At 44.6% G+C, this 18,931-nt stretch overlaps 1 protein-coding gene across 1 annotated transcript in view; it reads right to left on the bottom strand.

Moving 5' to 3' along the window:
* The window catches only part of LOC119169615 (ankyrin repeat and BTB/POZ domain-containing protein 2), a 140,745-nt gene that overhangs the window by 5,874 nt on the left and 115,940 nt on the right, over nt 1-18,931 (bottom strand). Inside the window, exons 12-20 of the mRNA XM_037420652.2 lie at nt 10,519-10,620; nt 8,592-8,685; nt 7,002-7,279; nt 6,139-6,301; nt 5,472-5,650; nt 5,090-5,195; nt 3,576-3,763; nt 2,094-2,162; nt 625-1,043 (exon numbers count right to left, since the gene is read on the bottom strand). Coding sequence (XP_037276549.2) covers nt 672-1,043; nt 2,094-2,162; nt 3,576-3,763; nt 5,090-5,195; nt 5,472-5,650; nt 6,139-6,301; nt 7,002-7,279; nt 8,592-8,685; nt 10,519-10,620 — 1,551 coding nt within the window. The 3' untranslated portion in view covers nt 625-671. The remainder of the gene's footprint in view (nt 1-624; nt 1,044-2,093; nt 2,163-3,575; nt 3,764-5,089; nt 5,196-5,471; nt 5,651-6,138; nt 6,302-7,001; nt 7,280-8,591; nt 8,686-10,518; nt 10,621-18,931) is intronic.

Genomic DNA, 18,931 nt, shown 5'->3' with positions numbered 1-18,931 from the left:
GTTACACCAGGACCTTTTTGCGTGATTTCTGTAAAATTAACATGACTCTATAATACTCACAGACTGCGATTGAAAGTCTACAAAATGGAAGTCGATTCAAGATTTGTTATATTTTCCCCATTAAATATGTGTCCCAAAAGAACTTAGCTGCCCTTTGGTCTTTTTATCGGCCGAAAAACATATCATTGGCTCTACTTTACCATCGCTTCACTATCACACTCTCCACCAGCATAGTTGCGAATGAGAGAATTCGCCTTTGGTGGAATGTGGTGAAAGCCTCTCTCATGCTATCTGCGCCTGCAACTAAAACTCTAATGTGCCTTCTATCCGTGGACCGGAACTGCTTAAAGCATTGACACTGCGTTATGGTGTTTAGGCTGGCACATGCATTACATCTGTCTTATTCTTGCTTGATTTTTCATCTTTGCATCATTGCTGCATCGTCACTTTTAGTGCGTGCCGAATCCTCAAACTTTGCATCACCGTCATACTTGTCATTTCTTATGAATACTTTCACTATATAAACACAAACTTGTAAAAGTCAGAGAAAACTGGCGACATGTACATTTTTCAACACTAAACTGATCTATTCATAAATATATGCAGAATACTGTGAAGCCTCACCTTGCTGATCTTATGTCCGTTGACTGGACGTTTGTGGCAGCCGTCATTTACTTGTTGGGACCGACTAGCCTCATCTTCGCATCGTGGTTGGTGGAAGCCCGCTTGCCGGCGAGAGACTTGGACATGGCTACCCGCTGCTTGACCCTAGCCTGAAGCGTGAGTAGCAAGCCGCTAAGAACGTCGTGATTGTGTAACCGCTTGCCGAAGAGCAACTTCCGTACACCGTCATCGTAGCTGAGCAGCGCGACCAGGTTCTGGAGCAGGAAACCCTGGCAGTACTCGAGAAGCTGGACTGCATTGTAGACCTTGGCATGCACGTAAGTGGCGACCACGTTGTCCAGGTCAACACACTTGGAACAGCGTGCCTCGCAGAAGCGAACGAGGCCATCCAATTGGAAGAACGTGGCCGCTGTTAGAAGCTGCAAGATTCAGATAATGTATGGCAAGATCACTCAAAGGTCCGAACCTAAAGTCGCGTACGCTAACCCGGTTCTTGCCACCAAAACATGTGATGTCAGAAAAACATGTGTCATTGGTCTTACATTTATTTAAAACCAAGCATACTACAAAAAAGTCATACTTTTGATGCAAACACGCAGCAATGAATGCAATAGCAACAAGTTGGAATGTCACGCGAAGAACGGCAACCAGATCGAAACGTTAGCGCACTGCTCAAGACAAAAAAACGCTCAAAGAGAACATACACAGAAAGAGCACGAGCTAACATTGTTGACAGCTCAACACTCAATGGGCTGCTCAAACTCAAATGACATATGAAATATACACGCCTAGGTATGAACAGGATGAGTGCGAACTAGTCTCTCAGTTGTTACTTCGCTGTGCTGCAAAGGCAGGCTCTTTTCGCAAACAGACACCGCAGCGAGCGAAGTGACCTTCGTGCACCCTGTAACTGCAACGCAATCATTCCAGTGAAAGCCCAAGACGTACAATTTCGCCCCACCACGAGATAAGCGCGCACGCACACGGGCCAGCAAGCACCACAGGACAAAGTGCGTGAGCGGCCTGCCGAGCGTGCCTTTCGCGCCATCTTGCTGGAAAAGCTCAGCACACACCTACCCTTTGTCTTAAGAAAAAAACACCCCTCTTGAAGTTGCATTTATTATATGAAATTTATGCAGTTATTTGCTTCTGTCCTGTTACTGTTCCAAAGAGCTAATGTACAAATACAGAGATGTATTTACTCATTATGTTCACTACGCCTAAAGTTTGAACTGAAAGTATGTACAGACGCAATTATATTGAAATGCACATGGTTCACACAAAAAAGGTAACAATCAGCTCACCAAATGTCACATCAGAAGTAATAATGTTTTAACAACACTTAATATATTAATTAGCCAGCATCACTGGGTGCTCATTGTGAGTGCAGTAATGAACTGACAACAATGACACAATAGTTAAGAATGGTGCAACTCTCCTGGCGCCATAAATTACATACATATACGCACCTCAAGCACATCGTTTTGGTCAATGTCGAAGTCTTCACAGCCTCCCTTGTACAAATACTGCATGACGAGCTGCAAAGCAAAAAGATGCGAATACGTACTTGAATTTTGCGAGTCAAAAGAACCAGTAAATCAAATATTATCTCTGTTTTTATAGACGGCATAACGTACGGATGGTAGAGGAGGTAGACGGTAATCAGCAGATATATTCAGACTAGATTAATAATGATTCAGAGACCCACTGCCGTGGTGTCTCATGCACTCAAAAAATAAAGAAAACTGTTAACCATAGTGCTAAGCAACAAAACTACATTTGTGTGCCAATCTATCTATAATGAAATGCATGTACGGAGATGTTAGTGCCAATGCTTGGTGCCGTCTACTCCTCTTCGGTTGCACAATAGTTCTTGTCACAAAGCAAAAATAAGAAACGAAGCTATACAAAGGCACACAGTACAACACTCATGAGCTCAGTCAAAGTTCTTCGATAGAAAGATGTCCCCACGCAGCCCAAAACTTGACAAAACACAAGTATTTGCGCTAATGAAGTGCCCAAACCACAACATAGAAGTTTGCTAAAATTTTGTCATAGCCGACTATAAGTCACTTGGGAATCCTCTCTAATGTAGCAAGTCGGCTAGTTTAACTATACAAATAATACACTTATAGCATGACAGATCATGCACGCGCATGATCTGTCAACCATGACAGATCATGCATGCACCCCACATAGGTGCGCCACCCTGAGACCATCGTGGCACGAGCACCTCGCTGTACCCAGCTCGTATGCGCTTAGCGCTCGTACTTCTCACGGTGAGAAAAAAGAAGACAGCGGACCGGCCTCTTTGGTGTTCAACTGACTCGTAGTTTTCAACCACAGTTGCTTTGAGTTGTGGGCACAGATGCGTCTTGAAAAATACATTTGTTTGACATGTCTGTGTACTTCTGCATCGCTACAATATCATATGAGCACCATTGTGAATGTGACATAAGAGCTGTATTGCACGTCCATAATTGACTACCTTCAACCTGCATTCAATGTTCACAGTATGTGCCTGACATGCCAGAACCATGATATTATGAGGCACAGCAATGTGAAGGGCTCTGGCAAAATGTGGGCAACCTCAGGGTTTTTTTTTTTTTTTTTTTTTTTAAGCGTTTGCTGATGTCGCACACAACATGCACCTCCAGCGTTAGTAAGGAAGGCATCTTGTCGGGCCGTACATGTGGTCCAAATGAGAATACAAGTGATCGCCTCCTGAATCATTTGTATACATGTACACAAATGTTCAATGATTAAGCTACCCAATTTACTTGCAGGGACTAGTACATGAACACACCTCCTGTCATTGCTCGACCCTCCCACTTTCTCCCTCCCCATAGTGTAGAGTAGCAAACCAGATGCTACAATTCTGGTGGACTTCTCTGCCCTTAGTTTATTCTCTCTCTCTAAATGGAAACGGTGAAGTTATAGTAACAACGTACCTGGAAGATGTCGTATCGTATGTCGTTGATCTGGACGACAGGCGTGCTGCCCTCCGCCGACTTTGAGGAGAGCATTGCCTTGAAGCGAGGTGACGCATTTACCAGGATGATCTTGTGAGCGTAAAAGGCACGTCCTTCTACCCTGAACTGCACATCCGACATCTCAGGATTGTTGACATACTTGGGGTCTGTAACAGGGAGATAATGAAATAAAATCACCTTTTATGCTAGCTGCCATTCTCAAACAACTGCTTCGACAAATATTTAGAAGCAAGCATTTAGAAAGCAGGAGACATAACAACAACACGTTTCGAATATACAATGCTTATTAGATGTCAGCAAGTCTAACCAGGTCATAAAGTGGATTGAAAGTTCACCGCAATGCTTAATAGATATCAGCAAGTCCGACCAGACCATTAGACAGACTGAAAGCTGACCACAATGCTTGATAGATGTCAGTAAGTCTGACGAATCAGGGGGAGTGAAAGTTCACCGCAATGCTTAATAAACGTCAGCAAGTCTGACCAGGTCATCAGTTCAACTGAAAGAACACTGCAATAGGTAATAGAGGTCAGTAAGTTCGACCAGGTCATCAGGTGAACTGAAAGTTCACTGCAATGCTTAATAGAGGTGATCAAGTCTGATCAGGCCATCAGGTGGACTGAAAGTTAACCGCAATGTTTATTAGGCGTCAGCAAGTCTGACTAGGCAATCAGGCAGACTGAAAGTTGACCGCAGATCGAAACGCAAGTAGAAAATATTGAGCCAGCCATCCACGTCAGTTGAAGCACACACCAAGGTGCAAACATCGTTAGTGCCATCATCCTGAACTTTATGGTAAATGACTGGTGAGCTCAGGAATTCAGGATGCCATCATCCTGAACTTTATGGTAAATGACTGGTGAGCTCAGGAATTCAGGAAACGATCACAAACGAAAAGGTATTAAGGCATTTTCTATAAGAAGTCAGCAATCACCTCGCGCATCTGCTCACAAAAGTATCCCCTGAGTGGAACTGTGAGAATCATCTGAACATAACTAGGCCATCAGCAAAAATACATCAGCACAAAATGCCGAGATCTGATTTTTTTCTTTTTGTTCATTTTTCACTAGTGTCAAAAGATGTTATCGCCAGAAAACTGAGTCGAATTCTATGTTCGCTGCAACTAAGGTACTTCTGCACACTGTTAGAAAATTTATGACATGTAAAGGCTGACAGAAAGTTCGATTAATCAGTTTTGCCTGCATTTGTTTCCAGCCACCATGTTCCCCCGCACCGTGTGCTGTGCATAGCCAGGTTGAATTCTCATCATCTCTTGTGCCGTTACATGGGTGTACTGTGATGGGAAGCTTAGAAGAAGATAAGACCACAGTCTTGCTTGATTGTGCAACCAAAAAGTTTGGTTGCTTGATTTGCCCTGAGCCATTCGCTGTGACTAGCGAAAAGCACCTGTACACTTTTTTTGTACGAAGTAGATCTGGTAAGTTGTGAGTGAAAGAAAAAGTGTTGTTTACCTATCCTTGCGCCACCAGAGAGTGAAACGTCCCGAATTTCCTTGATGCTCTCTTCTCCGTAGCAAACAGAGAAGATGTCTGCTAAAAGCAGGGTGGTGCCTTCATTCTGAAGAGGAAAAAGAAACTTGCGATGTCTAATTGTACTCCTCGTATGAGAATGCTAGCAACACGGCTGAAGTAAAAAGAGGCATTGAGGCTTCTGTGAACATAGATTCGCAGCACTATTCACTGTTAATTATTATTGTTATGTTGACATCACATGTATGTTAAGCAGTTTCTTCATAAAGCTATTGATCTTGCCTATCAAGAGCAATACTAAAATTCGTTACAAACATTTCTACTTCTAGACAATTCCCATTACAAGCTGCATAATTATACAAACCTTGCTATGCCTAAAGATGGAGAACAGCAGGGGCAGGCAGTCTTCCACAAACTGTGTGCTGCAATCTTCTGGCCAGACATGTAGGAAATCTTGCAGCAGTTCATCAATAGTACTCTCAAGTTGCTGCTCATGAGCCATAGTCAACGTTTGCATCCAGCAGTGTAATGTCCAAGGAACACCTGTTACAGGCGTTGAACAAAACAAGCGCAGTTTTTTACTCATAGCTTCAGCTAAACAATGAAAAGCTCACGAATTCGGTTGATGGCGCATCATCAATATGCATATATGGCTAAAAAACAGAAACTTGCGGGAGCTGATAAAACGTACTTCTTAGTCGGTATTATACAAATTTGTGTTTTGATATTAAGTCAACACAAGATGCTAATGAGAGCTAGAGACATGGCCTCAGCTAATGATCCCATCATGCCACATATATAGTGTCAGATCGTAGAAGATATTCGACGGAACCTGAATTACATGACAAATAACAATGACCAGCAGCAGTTTAGATTCAAACTCTGGACAAACATGTACCGTAACGCCCGGAACAAAGATTTCGGGAACTTATGTGAAATACTTGGCCTCTATGACTCCTGCCGTACGTGCATATCCTTTCTGAAGACATGCACTTATATATACAGAAACAAAGATCTGGTCCTGGGCTTACCTATGCTCCGGAGATCCAAGGTGACCTCGAGGTATCCATTCTCCGCGCTCTGGTACATGGCTTCCTGCAAAGCTTTCACATGTGCTTTACTCAGAGGCTGACCCGCTTTCCGCTGCTGGACTTGGTGGCCGCCTCCTTCCAGCCCTTCGTCCGGGCTCGATGTCTGGTCACGGGAGAAAAGAAAGAAAAGATCGAATATATGGTAATGAACATGCAGATAGCTGAGCTGGCAATATAGTATGTCACTGAGCATTAGAAGTCCGCTCTTATAATCAGAGTGATGAATTTTTTTCGTAGCCGCAATCAGCAATGACGCTAGTACTCTACCACAATGCTCATGATGTAAGTAATAGTACAATGCAAGGTTGCAGGGCCGCTTATAGAGTGGAGTTTTACAAGAAGTGTTTGTGTGTCTGTGATAATAAAAAGAGTTAATGCAACGGTATTAATCAAGAAAAGCTATAATGAAGGTTGACAGAGATGGTGGAAGGTCCCTGGGCATCGGTGCTCTTCCAAGACCCAGACCACCATTGCCTACTGTTGTTACATGGTCTGACATATTGATATCAACACCAACCACTGTTCCACAGCATCGAAATTATCGTGCAGGACGGATAGTTTCGTGGACTTCCGCATAAGCCTCATCACTCTGCAGACACATCACTATAGTCCTTTAGTAACGATCACCATGATACTACTATCGAAAGCGCTAAACAAGTGCATATTGTGTGCTGTGACCACTGTTTGTACCTATTACCTTCACATTTTCATTCATCCCCCTTGCCAAACGACAGTGTGGGTGTAGACACAGTTGCTTGAATCGATCTATAGTGAGAGCCCCGAGAAACTAATTGCGCGCACACCTTGTTACTTCTAATTGTCCTGCGGTCCGTGGTCCCAGCACCTTCAGCCAGAATTTCGTGTAGAGAAAGCACGTCCCCTTGATCGTCGGCCTCCGGCAGTGCGCGATGGGCGAGCAGCCTTCGCAGCGCGCTGCGGCGTCCGTGTGCCGCCGCCACTGCCGCCGCTCCATAGCAGCCGCGTGGATGCGCACCACCATAGCTTTGCGCGTCCAGGAACGGTGTGGCGCAGAACGGCTTTGCTCCGTACGACAGCAGTACGCTTATCAGCTCCAGGTGACCTGCACGAAAAAACTATCACTTAACGAAAAAAACAGAGAAAAAATGCCACAGTTTTAACGCAAGGGCGAGGCAACGAATGCAATTGCAACAAATCAGAATGCCATACGAAGTATTGGCAGCTAACTACATCAAGACTAGATCTCGCATTACTCAGAGAACGCGGCCATTCCAGCGAGCGGGTGGCTTTCGTGCTGCCTGTCCCTTCAAAGTGTATAGTAACTGCAGTGAGAGTACGGCAACTAAAATGGTATCAACCACTTTCAGAGATAACGCGCCCGCCAGCGCACGCAACCACGCATTTTTTATACATTTCGCAAGTTCTGGCGCAGCGGCGTAGTCCTTCAACTGCACCCGTTCTAGAGCTTCCACAAGCTTTCACATGCACATAGATCATAAGACGATAAAGCGATGTTATCAGTCTGGACTTTATAAGGAACATGACGGCGAAGGCAAAATTTCGCCTCAAATGTCCACATAGTTGCTACCGCAATAAAATTATGGGAGTGTATATACGCTCCAAAAACACAATATCATTACGAAAAATAGCAGGAAGAAGAAGCTTGCGATGAAAAAAATTCGTAACAGAGAGCCGACGTTTCAACACAAACCTTGTTTAAATATTTTCGCATCGCAATACCATTATGATGCATGCGCCGTAGTAAACAAATATACGTATCAACTTTTATAAGCTGGGGTTCTTTGACACGGGCTTAAACATAAGTACAGAGGTATTGTATTCGCCCCCTCCACATATGCTCGCCAAATAATAAAATTTTCGTGTTTAGCGAGTCGGGACTACACCACGAGCCATCGCCTCCGAAACGCATGCATAACAGTTCAGTGAATGTTTCTTAAGTAGTCACTCACTAGATGACAGTCGAAGCATGAACCAGTTTACTTTGACCTAATTACAGTCGCACACACAAGGCGCATGAAAAGTGGACCACGCAGAAGGCCTAAATTATCAACATGTCATAAATCTGAATTGCTGTCACTAGACTCGTTATAGACCTGTCGATGTTCATTCAATAATTGAAATGATTAATTCTATAATTGAAATGAAATTAAATAGAAAATTTTGAGTGCAGTGCGGTTCAAGAGTTATGAATCCGACGGGGCCACGAGAAATTCTAAAAGCGGTACTGTGTCGGAAAAATGTATCATTTTTTAAAGAGTACGCAAGCATGCTTCTTCTAGGAAAGTCCTTATTCAGCAAGCGAGACTTCAAGCAATGCTGGCAGTTTCAATACAGCACGCTGCGACCAGAGTTAGTTATTGTAGTGAACACGTGAGTATGAAGCACACACTTACTGAATGCGACAGCCAACTGAAGTGGAGTTTCCGTCACCTTCTCCTCATTTGGAGCTGAGCTGCCTTCGACGTTGGCACCTTTCTCCAGAAGCATCTGCACGGGTAAAGTTTTCCAAGGTGAAATCGCGTAGGTACTTCGCAAGATGTGCAGCAAATAAGATCATGCAATCATCATTGCGATATTCGATAAAGCTGAAATACTTTTGTTGCATACTCAATTTCAGACTACTTCCCTACGGAGCAGACAGCTAGATACTTACAAAGAGGTTCAACTTAAATTGAGGACGACGCAGTGAACGATGAAAAGAAAAAAAAGTCACAGTTTTGCCAAAAGGGCGAAGCAATGAATGTGATAGCGACATATTCGAATGTTTTATGAAGCGAGACTATCATTTTTAAGAGCAATATTAATTGTAGTAAACATGCGCTTGCTAAGTAACCAAGTTTCTTGTGGCGTGGCCACAGTAGATGATTACAACAAGGCCTGTGCGTAGTGACGTCGTTGAGAAACACCTCCCAAGGGCAGCGCATGCTGGTACTAAGGACTATACGTCGTGTGTCGGCGCTGGTGGCAGTTTGTTATGTGTATAGAGCGCATCTATATGTGGACGGCCGCTCCAGATGCACTTTTCACAGTTTTTTTTTTTTTTTTTGCGATGACAGCACAGCTCTAAGAAGCTCCCGCCTGCCGTGGGGGCAAAACCACGCGCTGATCGTTGCCCCCCCCCCCCTTGTTCCCCTCTTTTTCGCTCACGAGATAAGTGCGCGTGCAGATGACCCCAGCCAGAAAGGCGATGTTTGCACCTCGCTCCGCAGAAAGAGGAGGATATATGATTCAAAAAGAAGCTCTGTGGGTCTGGTGCACATATAATCAAGAAATAAAGGAGCACACTTAGAAAAATTGGATACTTTTTACGTTTCTGCTATGGCACGGCATTAGTCAGGATCAATTTCTTTATTTCAAGATTATATATTATATATATATATATATATATATATATATATACACACACATGAATGGCGGCGACGACGGCAAAAATTTCGCAATTAAATGTTTGGTGTAACCTTAAGAGGCAGGAAGAGAGCAGAGTGAGTCGGGGTACAAACGCTGTTTAAAAATATCACAGTTGAAATCAAGAAGCAATGAACAGGGGCCGGGCTAGTAGCGCGTAGGTAGGATAAACGCTGGTCCTCATTGGTAACTGACTGGATCTCAAGAGAACGGAAAGGCGCGAGGAGAGAGAGGAAATTATGTGGGCAGACGAGGTTAAGAAGTCCGCAGCTATAACGTCGCAGCCGTAAGCACCTGACCGGGTTGATTGGCGGAACATGGAAGAGGCATTTGCCCTGCAGTGGGTGAAGACCGGCTGATCATGATGGTGATGATGTTAGACTAGAAGTTGTGTCACATACTGTATCAATAATAGATTTCTGCCGTCGTTCACCTGGATGCTATGTTTATTGGAGTCGAAGCAAAAACTTAGCTTCGGTCAAGTGGTTCCCCAATACGAAGCCTCTAGACAAAGACCACAGCAGGAATCGAGAACTTGTGCTCGTCCTCTTAATGGTGCTTGAAGTTATACTCAAGTGTATTCATATCGAGACCTTTTTTATCGTTCTCTAGACTTGCAGCTAGAACCCATCTAAAGGGCACCAACTATTTAATCAATATTGCACAAAATGTCACATTGCTGGCACATATTACTGGCGCACGAGAATTCATAAAGCCATTATCGCCAGTGAGAAGGAGTAGTACTAGATATTGCTTCAGTCTTTATTAGGCGTGACTAGTTATTAAGCGTGAGGTATACTTAAAATCCCGGTATTCAATATGAGCTGCATAAATCCACATGTACCAGTTTACTAGAAACCAAAGCGATGAGTGACCGAAAATAGAAAAAAAAAACAGATTAGCAAGTTTACTCACTCGAACAGTGGATGCCATTCCTTGTGTGGTGGCGAATGTAAGCGCTGTCCAGCCCTGCACTTCCGGAATGGCTAGTGGACATTGAGACGTGCACAGTGGTGCCTATAAATAACAATAAACAAACAAACAAATAAATAAATAAATGCTGCCCGACGTCCAAGCGACTGATATCGGGATGGGAACTCAATGAAGGGCACATGAATTATTAACGTTAGTAACTTGCATCTGACGGTCCAATCATGGACTAGACAAATATTAGAGCAATGAAGTGCGTACTCCACATCATATTAAAATAAGAAACCCTGACAAATATGGAACTTTTGGATACATCAACACAAACTGCATTTGAATAACGTATTGGTTAAGCATTACATTCCCTCAATCCAAGCGCCATCGATACCCATAGCTGTCATGGGCCATTCTACTGGAATGAAGTAGAAAGTGAAAAAAAAAAAAAAACGGATATATTATGGAAGCATAGCACTAGGGCTGCCAAACCGAAGGAAAAGCGCAGCTAGTTGGCTTTCCTTGTTTTGTTTTGCTTAGTTTTTTCTTACCTTGCGTTATCTTTTCTTGTTTGACTGTTTTTTTTCTCCCTTTTTCTATCTAGATAATTTCTCTCTCTTTCTTTCAGTTTCTGTTTCTGGTCCTTTTTCTATCCTTCCTTGTTTCCCTCTATTTTATCTCTACCACTTTCCTTCTGTCTATCTCTCTGTCTCTCTCTTTATCTCTTTCATTTTTTCTTTCACTTTCTTAATTTTCTCTTTCTTTCTTCTCCTTCTCTCTCTCTGTCTCTCGCGTATTTTACTTGCTCCGCATCGCCAAGCAGGCTTTTCGTTTAGCGCTTGCACCTCTTGGTATTGGGGCCTGTCCAATTCCTGTGTCACATACCCACCTGCGGTTTTTCGCAAACCGCAGAAACTGCAGCTAGCTTGAATAAAAAGGTGTCGCTGGTTCAAATCCCCGGTGAGTACCTTGTATTTTTTTTTCTTGATTAATTTTCTTTGTCCATTTTATAAATATATACATACATATACATATCCAGGACATGACGGCAAGGGCGATGGCAAAATCCGCTAAGCGCGTCCATATAATTATTATCGCAATAAAAAGTGCGTCAAGCAGCATCTAATTCTAAAAATTTGCGTCACGTTTCCAGTCGGAATAGTAAGTGGATCTGGTACTCGCCAAAACGATTATGAAGATTATCAGTTTTTCTCGCCACAACGGTAAAACATGTTCAAAAAGCACAACTTGGGCAATACACAGGACTTCTTTCCATATAATTTAGCCTACTCTATCACTGCCAATGCGAAGCGATTTGGGAGAAGGCAGTTCTTATAGGTCTTCCTTATTTCATTTAAGATACATATATTTTACTGAACGAGAGAATGCGGCAGCTTCTGATCGCATTTATGGCCCCTTCAGTGTGGCTAATCTGCAATAAACAGCATTCACCAGAAATGGGGCCATCGTACCCTGTACGGATGATTGGATTAATCGGCAGGCTGGTATTTGCGACCCTCTCCTGGCCTACTACGTATTGGCAAAAGAGACGAGCGTTTCCATGTTTATTTAAAGGGTTCCTGTTCTCATTCCTCATTTGAAGGCTCGTGGGCCACCCTTCTAAATACACGTTTCATTCATTAAATCATTCATTCATTGATTCATTCAAACATTCTTTTACCAACTAAAACAGCACCAACACTTGTCCTAGAAGGAGGAAGACGAAGGTGCTAGCGCGAGAAGTGTGGGCTGAGAAGACAGCTGGACGCCATGGCCTGGCTCTCCAACAAGAAAAATGCCAAGGTAGGGCGCTTCCTGATTTCTGCACCGCAGGTAGACGACCGCCACACCGAAGGCCTATGGCTGCCACTGCGGAGAGCCTTCGACGAGATACTGGAGAAGCGTAACACTGACCAACAATTCAACCAGCTGTACAAAGACGCCTACGCCTTGGTGATACGGAACGAAGGGGAGCGCCTCTACTATGGGCTACGCGAAGCCGTACAGGAGCAGCTAGTGAACAAAGCGCCCCCTCCTGTTGGCTAAAGTTGACCGCTGCTTGCAGACGATAAGTCAGGCCTGGGAAGACCACCAGATGAGCATGGTAATGATTAGCGACATCTTGACATACCTAGACCATGCTTACATGTCCAAGAACAACGTTGGTAGCGTTAAAAATTTAGGTGTCCAGCTCTTTCGCGACAAGGTGGTACACTTCGGCGACGTGCGGGATCATCTTCGGGACACTATGCTCATCTTGATAAACCCTGAATGTGAAGGCAACTAAGTCGACAAGGTTTCCTTGAAGAAGGCGTCCAAAATGCTCGTAACGCTGAGACTCGATTCGAAGTCAGTTTACGAAGAATTCTTCGGGAAGCCCTTTCTCGTCGAGTCGGCACAATTCTATGCTCTGCTGGGGCAACAATACATCAAAACGCAGCACTGCCTCGAGTACGTCACTCAAGTGGAATAGCACACCAACGAAGAGTTAGATCCGGTGAAGCAGTGCCTCGACGAGTCTACCGTGGTTCCAATCTTGCAAGTTATGGAGAAAGAACTCATCTGGAGGTATATGAAAGCCATCGTGGACATGGAAGACTAGGGTGTCGAGCATATGCTCAAGAACCAGATGACTGATGGCCTGGCTCGGTTGTTTCTATTCCTAAAACGCGTTTCGGGTGGCGCCAAAAGTTTACTCGATTGCGTCAGCAAATATTTACGTAACCTAGGAAGATCTGTCGTGAGCGAGCACGGAGACTCGGTGATCCTGATACCGAAAGTGATGGAGCTGCGAGATTATTTTGACCACATTATACAGCACTACTTCGACAGCGATGAACTGGCCAAAGACATGATCGCCACAGACTTTGAGTATATACTCAGCCAAACGCGCAAATCACCCGAGTATCTGTCTGCTTTCATTGACATGATGCGAAAAGGAATTAGAAACATGACAAAGAGGGAGACTGACTAGTTCCTGGACAAAGCCATAGCAATATCTCGAGCCTTGCAGGAAAAAGACCTTTTCGAACGCTACTACAAGCAGCATTTGGCCAAGCGACTCCTGCTCAACAAGAGCGCCTCAGACGAAGCCGAAAGAGCGATGGTCGCCAAACTCCGAAAGGAATGTGGTTATCTCTTTACATCCAAAATGGAAGCCATGTTCAAAGACGTGCACATCTCTAGTAACACTATGAAGCAGTTCAAGCAAGCAGTTTCCTCTTGCAGCATGGACGTGCGCGGAGCGCACGTACTCACGACAGGCTTCTGGCCCTTGGCTGTTGCCATGCAGCAAGTCAGCCTTCCCGTCGCCCCGTGGAGTGCTTATCAAATATTTCGACGGTTCTATTTGGCGATGCATAACGGCCGACAACTCACCCTACAGCCCCATCTAGGGTGGGCAGACATAAGCGCCGTGTTCTAGGGGCCGGCAGAGAATCAGCCATCTACGTCTCAGACGGCGAACACATCATCGTCCGGCAAGATTCAGCCACAAAGTTACGTCATCCAGGTGACAACTTACCAGATGTTCGTGCTGATGCTGTTCAACATCCACGACGCGATAACGTACAAAGACATTGCTTCCAAGACTAACATCCCCAAAACAAACCTAGTTCGGGCGCTGAACTCGCTATGCATGAGCAAAGCCACCGAGCCCGTGCTAACCAAGATTCCCGCGTCAAACGAGATCGAGAGCGACCACATCTTCACCGTTAACGATGCCTTCACGTCAGGCCTCCAGAAGGTCAAGATTGAGTCGACTTCCACTAAAGTTAACACTGCCCCAAAGAAAAATGAGCCAGCGATCAACCTTGACGAAGATCGACGGTACCAGCTAGAAGCAGCTATTATAAGAACAATGAAGGCACACAAGACGCTATCACACCAAGACCTTCTCGTTGAGGTGACGAACTTGCTTGAAACCAGATACACTACCAGGTCCGTCGCATTCAGGAAGAGAATAGATGCCCTGGTAGAGAGGGAGTACCTCGAAAAGGCCGGCGAGGACCAGAAATTTACAATTATGAGCCATAAAAAGGTGGCACTGATTCTTCAGTGACCTCAAACATGCATGCAGCCAGCACAAAGATAAAGAAAAGCTGTCTTCCTATATAAAGCGCAATGCGTGATCATGCCCTTCTTGTGGTGACTAAATTTCAATTCTCCCAAAAAGATGCAATAAATATTCCGAGAAAAAAATGGCCCCGCATCTGCATGTTAATTTGCAAATGTCATCGAAAGACGATAGTCTTGCGTGTGGAGAGAGTGAACAAAATATTTATTTGATGTTCTGCACAAGAAAATCGGTGAATGGTATTCTGGAGGCACTGCGTTAGAGTGCCTCGAGCATGCAGCCGAGGCGTACGAGCGCATCAAGTCACGTCACACATGAGACATGAGCGCTATCTGGCAGTTTTAGGAGCGAAGCTCCTTAATGCGGCACCCGTTTGTCCCTCGTCGTAGTCGTAGTCGTAGTGTGTAACCAGTATTACATATTGACCTGCAAGATGGTGCCGGTGGGAGATTCCTCCTGTGCTTTGTTGAACAGTAAAAAGTTCGTAGCGTGCGCGTTAACTAAAAGCCGAATGCTCCTGTCTCTCATTCCCCATTAGCAGCCATTGGCATGTACATTGAGCACTATCTGACAAGAAAGGGTTGCTACGTTATAGTCGCTGGGTGTAACAACCTCCTTAGTTTTAGAAAGGTTTAGCGAGCGTTGAGCCGCAGTGCCTTAAATACAATGAACTAGTATATACCATGAACTCGAGGCAGTTAAAGGTGGGAAGCGGACCCGAAGTGCAAGCCCTAAGAAAGTGTGCGTGTGCCACCTCTCGTTTAGTCCTTGGAATGTCCGCTGGATGGCGGTGCTTCTATATGGGGAATATATGATGAAAAGATGCGAGACGGTGGTACTTGGAGTGTTGAATAGATGGACGAACGGACACATAGACAGATGCATGGATGGACGCATGAACGAACGTAGGGGCAGATGCATGGACGAAGTCTCAAAGGTGATAAGGTGTAGAACGCAAGGCGATGGGTAGGTGCCACCACCGTGCTGTCTCAGCAAAGCGTTGGAAACACTCGCCTTTTCGTGCAAGCGTTGCGTGGTAAGCGCAGCGTGATAAATGCTACGGTCCTTAGAATTACCTATGTATGCCTTTTCTAGTAAAAGACGCACATACAGAATATATACGTGTTTTTATGGTGCCTCAGATATGCGCAATATTTGCTTTTTAATTGACAATCACACAAGTATGAACCCTGAATCTTGAACAACATTGGTGGGCGCTGCGGATGGGGTCGGCCGTTTGGGGTATTGGGTGGTGCTATTTAGAGTACCCTAAACCGTTAATTGTGGACAAACAGATAAGTGTACAGACAGACAGACAGACAGACAGAACAAAAGTATTGCGTCGATGGTCCCCAAGAAAGACTATCGTCTTTAAAGTATATGGTATTCGTTTGAATGATGCGTAAGCGCTTTCTGCTGATCCCCTGTTTTGTCGTGGTATGCTGTCGTGTTTTGTATGTCTGCGAGAACGATGAACCGCGGTACTAACAGCGACAAGTCGCATAGTACCAGCGTAAAATGACAAAGATGCGAGTAGTGCGGCTTACACGTACATCAGGGGTTTTAATTTCACCTCAATTAGCAGACCGCCGTCCCGATCTTTATTCGAACTCAGCATGGGAGCGAGAGGCAAGAAAAAGCAAAGGGGGAGGGGGAGGTACCAAAAGTCATTAAAAATTGCCACTTGAAAGAGTCCCTTTCCCATAATGGGTCATAGCCGCAGAGGATTCGACGTACATAGGTTTCGAGACAGATATCAAACTGATCTGCAGAATGGCAAGGAAAATAAATACTTCATAACGAGCCCCGCTTCTGTATCTACCCCACCCCAACCCCACGAAGAAAGCGCTATCAATCACAATAGGCGAGAAAATAATCAACTACAATTTGAAAAAGCCACGAATGTTTGTTACTTGTGAAGCCACGGGACGCATGCCGCCCGTGGAACACATGTTTGCGACCCTGAATTTACATCAGTCGTTCCATAAGACCCATCGTTGATGATATTGTATCTCTCAACGAGAGATATTGTATCTCTGAGCGCGTACCTCAGAGGGAAACAGCGGATGCGCGAGCAAAGGTGGCTTCGCTCTCGTTTTGTGCGTGGTGTAGAACCGTATAGTATATAGCACTTAATTTCAAAAGAACAAACAAAGTAAAAGGTAAATGTTTCTCGCATCGACGAATCGCTTTCGTCTCACTGTTTTCTTTTCCTTGTTACACCGATTTACTTGTTACTGTGGCAACGGCGTGATCTGTGCACTGTATAGAATGAGACACCATATGGCGTCAACTTCCGCGACGCAGACTGCAAGCTCTGCCATTGGCAGCGCCGGCGGGAGACAAAGTGGGCGTGAGAAGTGGAGACATGCGATACAGTTTGTCCGCTTTTGTAACTTTCAATTTTGTAAGATCAGTAACTTGGGTCTCCAAAAACGCTCGAGCACGTCACCTGCTTCTGCCCCACACTTCTTGAATATACACATGCACTGGCGCTACATAGCGGTCGCATAATTTCTATATTGCCGACGTTGCCATTTATTTTTGCGGCACGGTTCCAAAAATTTCCTAAGTCTCCTTTGGCAAAAACTGAGTTTCCTTATCTAAAATATCTTTAAAAAAATCAATGGTGCTCATCTATAAGGGCGGAAATATCAATTACCAGACTACAATGACAAATTCCCCCACTGAACTATCACCTCTTATACAGTCACCCCTATGCCTCCACTGCACAAAGAGAGAATCTCTGCATCATTTGCTGTTAATATGCAGATTATTCACAAATCAAACAAAAATATTGCTAGAACAACCTGAACCTGCTAGAACAAAATGACAAGAAAACTGTCCAAGCCATCGGTATTCCTGATTTTGCTTCCGGAGTTTCGAACGCATCAGTGTACACGTCGAAGAACCGAAACGTTTGTTTGGGCACGTTGATGGCGTTCCTCTAGCGCTTCGATCTATGGAACAGTGATCCTGTGACATGTGCAACATACGTTGACAAGCTTTTCACATCACCCTCAACATCCTTTGACCCATGCGGATTTCAACGTTCAAGTCATACCAATATTGAGAAATGCTTCAATACACCGTCGGACATCGCAAAAACACGAGGGCACTGGAAGAAGACAGCACGAGCGCTAACTTTAAACTGACATTTACTTTTTCAGAAAAAGAATATATACACATGGAAACAACTTGTCATGCGTAGTGACCCCGTCCAACAACACAAAAACTACATAACCATAATCACCTCCTCTATTTTTTTCTCGCAGCCCTGATGCCAGCAAAACATACCTCAGACAGGTACAGAAAGGTGGCTTATACATTCGTCACTTAAACTTGCTATGAAAAAAAAAAAAAGCTTCAGCTAACCTTCTATAGCAATTTCATTGCCATTTTGAAAGAGCACGGTAGCTTCATCAAAACACGGTGTACATTTGCAGTCTGCGCAATGAATGAACACGCAGCACTAGGCCTGCTATGAAGAATGGTGTTCACGGAGTCGAACATTTACACACCGTCCTGAAGGCTCCTTCACACCGAAGTAGAGGCAGCAACACGAAAAGCGGTGAAAACCTCCTCTCCAGTCGGCGAAAGCGAAAGAAAAACCAGGCGGCAAGGGCGATCGCTTTCGGAGCAATTTTTTGCTCCGAGAGCGATCACGCCACCGAACTCAGCAGACGCTCTGTCCACAGCTCCCCATTCTACCGATTTCAGAAAGGTCGGGCGTTAACTTAAATGCGTGAAACAAATGGCTGCTGTAGCTTGTAGTAGAGCGCCCTGCCGCGGTGGTCTAGTAGCTAAGGTACTAGGCTGCTGACCCGCAGGTCGCGGGATCAAATCTCGGCTGCGGCGGCAGCATTTCTGATGGAGGTGGAAATGTTGTGTGCCCGTGTGCTCAGATTTGAGAGCACGTTAAAGAACACCAGGTGGTTGAAATTTCCGGAGCCCTCCACTACGGCGTCTCTAATAATCATATGGTGGTTTTGGGACGTTAAACCCCACATATCAATCAATTGAAGTGGTGCGTAGCAGAATACCAGCGCCCGGCCCTTCTGCTCCCTCCTACTTCTTTTTTCATGTCTGTCTTTTCTGAGTTTGCGTTGTCATGTATACTACTTTCACAGCCATGTACATATATATCTCGCTAGAGTCACAAGTGTGTGTCGTAGATTTAATTTGCTAAGGATTACTAAAGCTCGGCTGTCCATTGTCTGGTGCGCATTGCTAGAACTCCTAAGATTGCATGCACGAAAATACTCAATTCAGCGGAAAAGAAAGCCATCACTTACTTCTTGCCCAATTTCTTTAGACATTCACACCTTGCTA

The sequence above is a fragment of the Rhipicephalus microplus genome, chromosome 2, assembly GCF_043290135.1.
Source record: "Rhipicephalus microplus isolate Deutch F79 chromosome 2, USDA_Rmic, whole genome shotgun sequence".
Lineage (NCBI taxonomy): Eukaryota > Metazoa > Arthropoda > Arachnida > Ixodida > Ixodidae > Rhipicephalus > Rhipicephalus microplus.
Note: the sequence above shows the minus strand (reverse complement) of the source record. Positions and strands in the feature narration are given on the sequence as shown.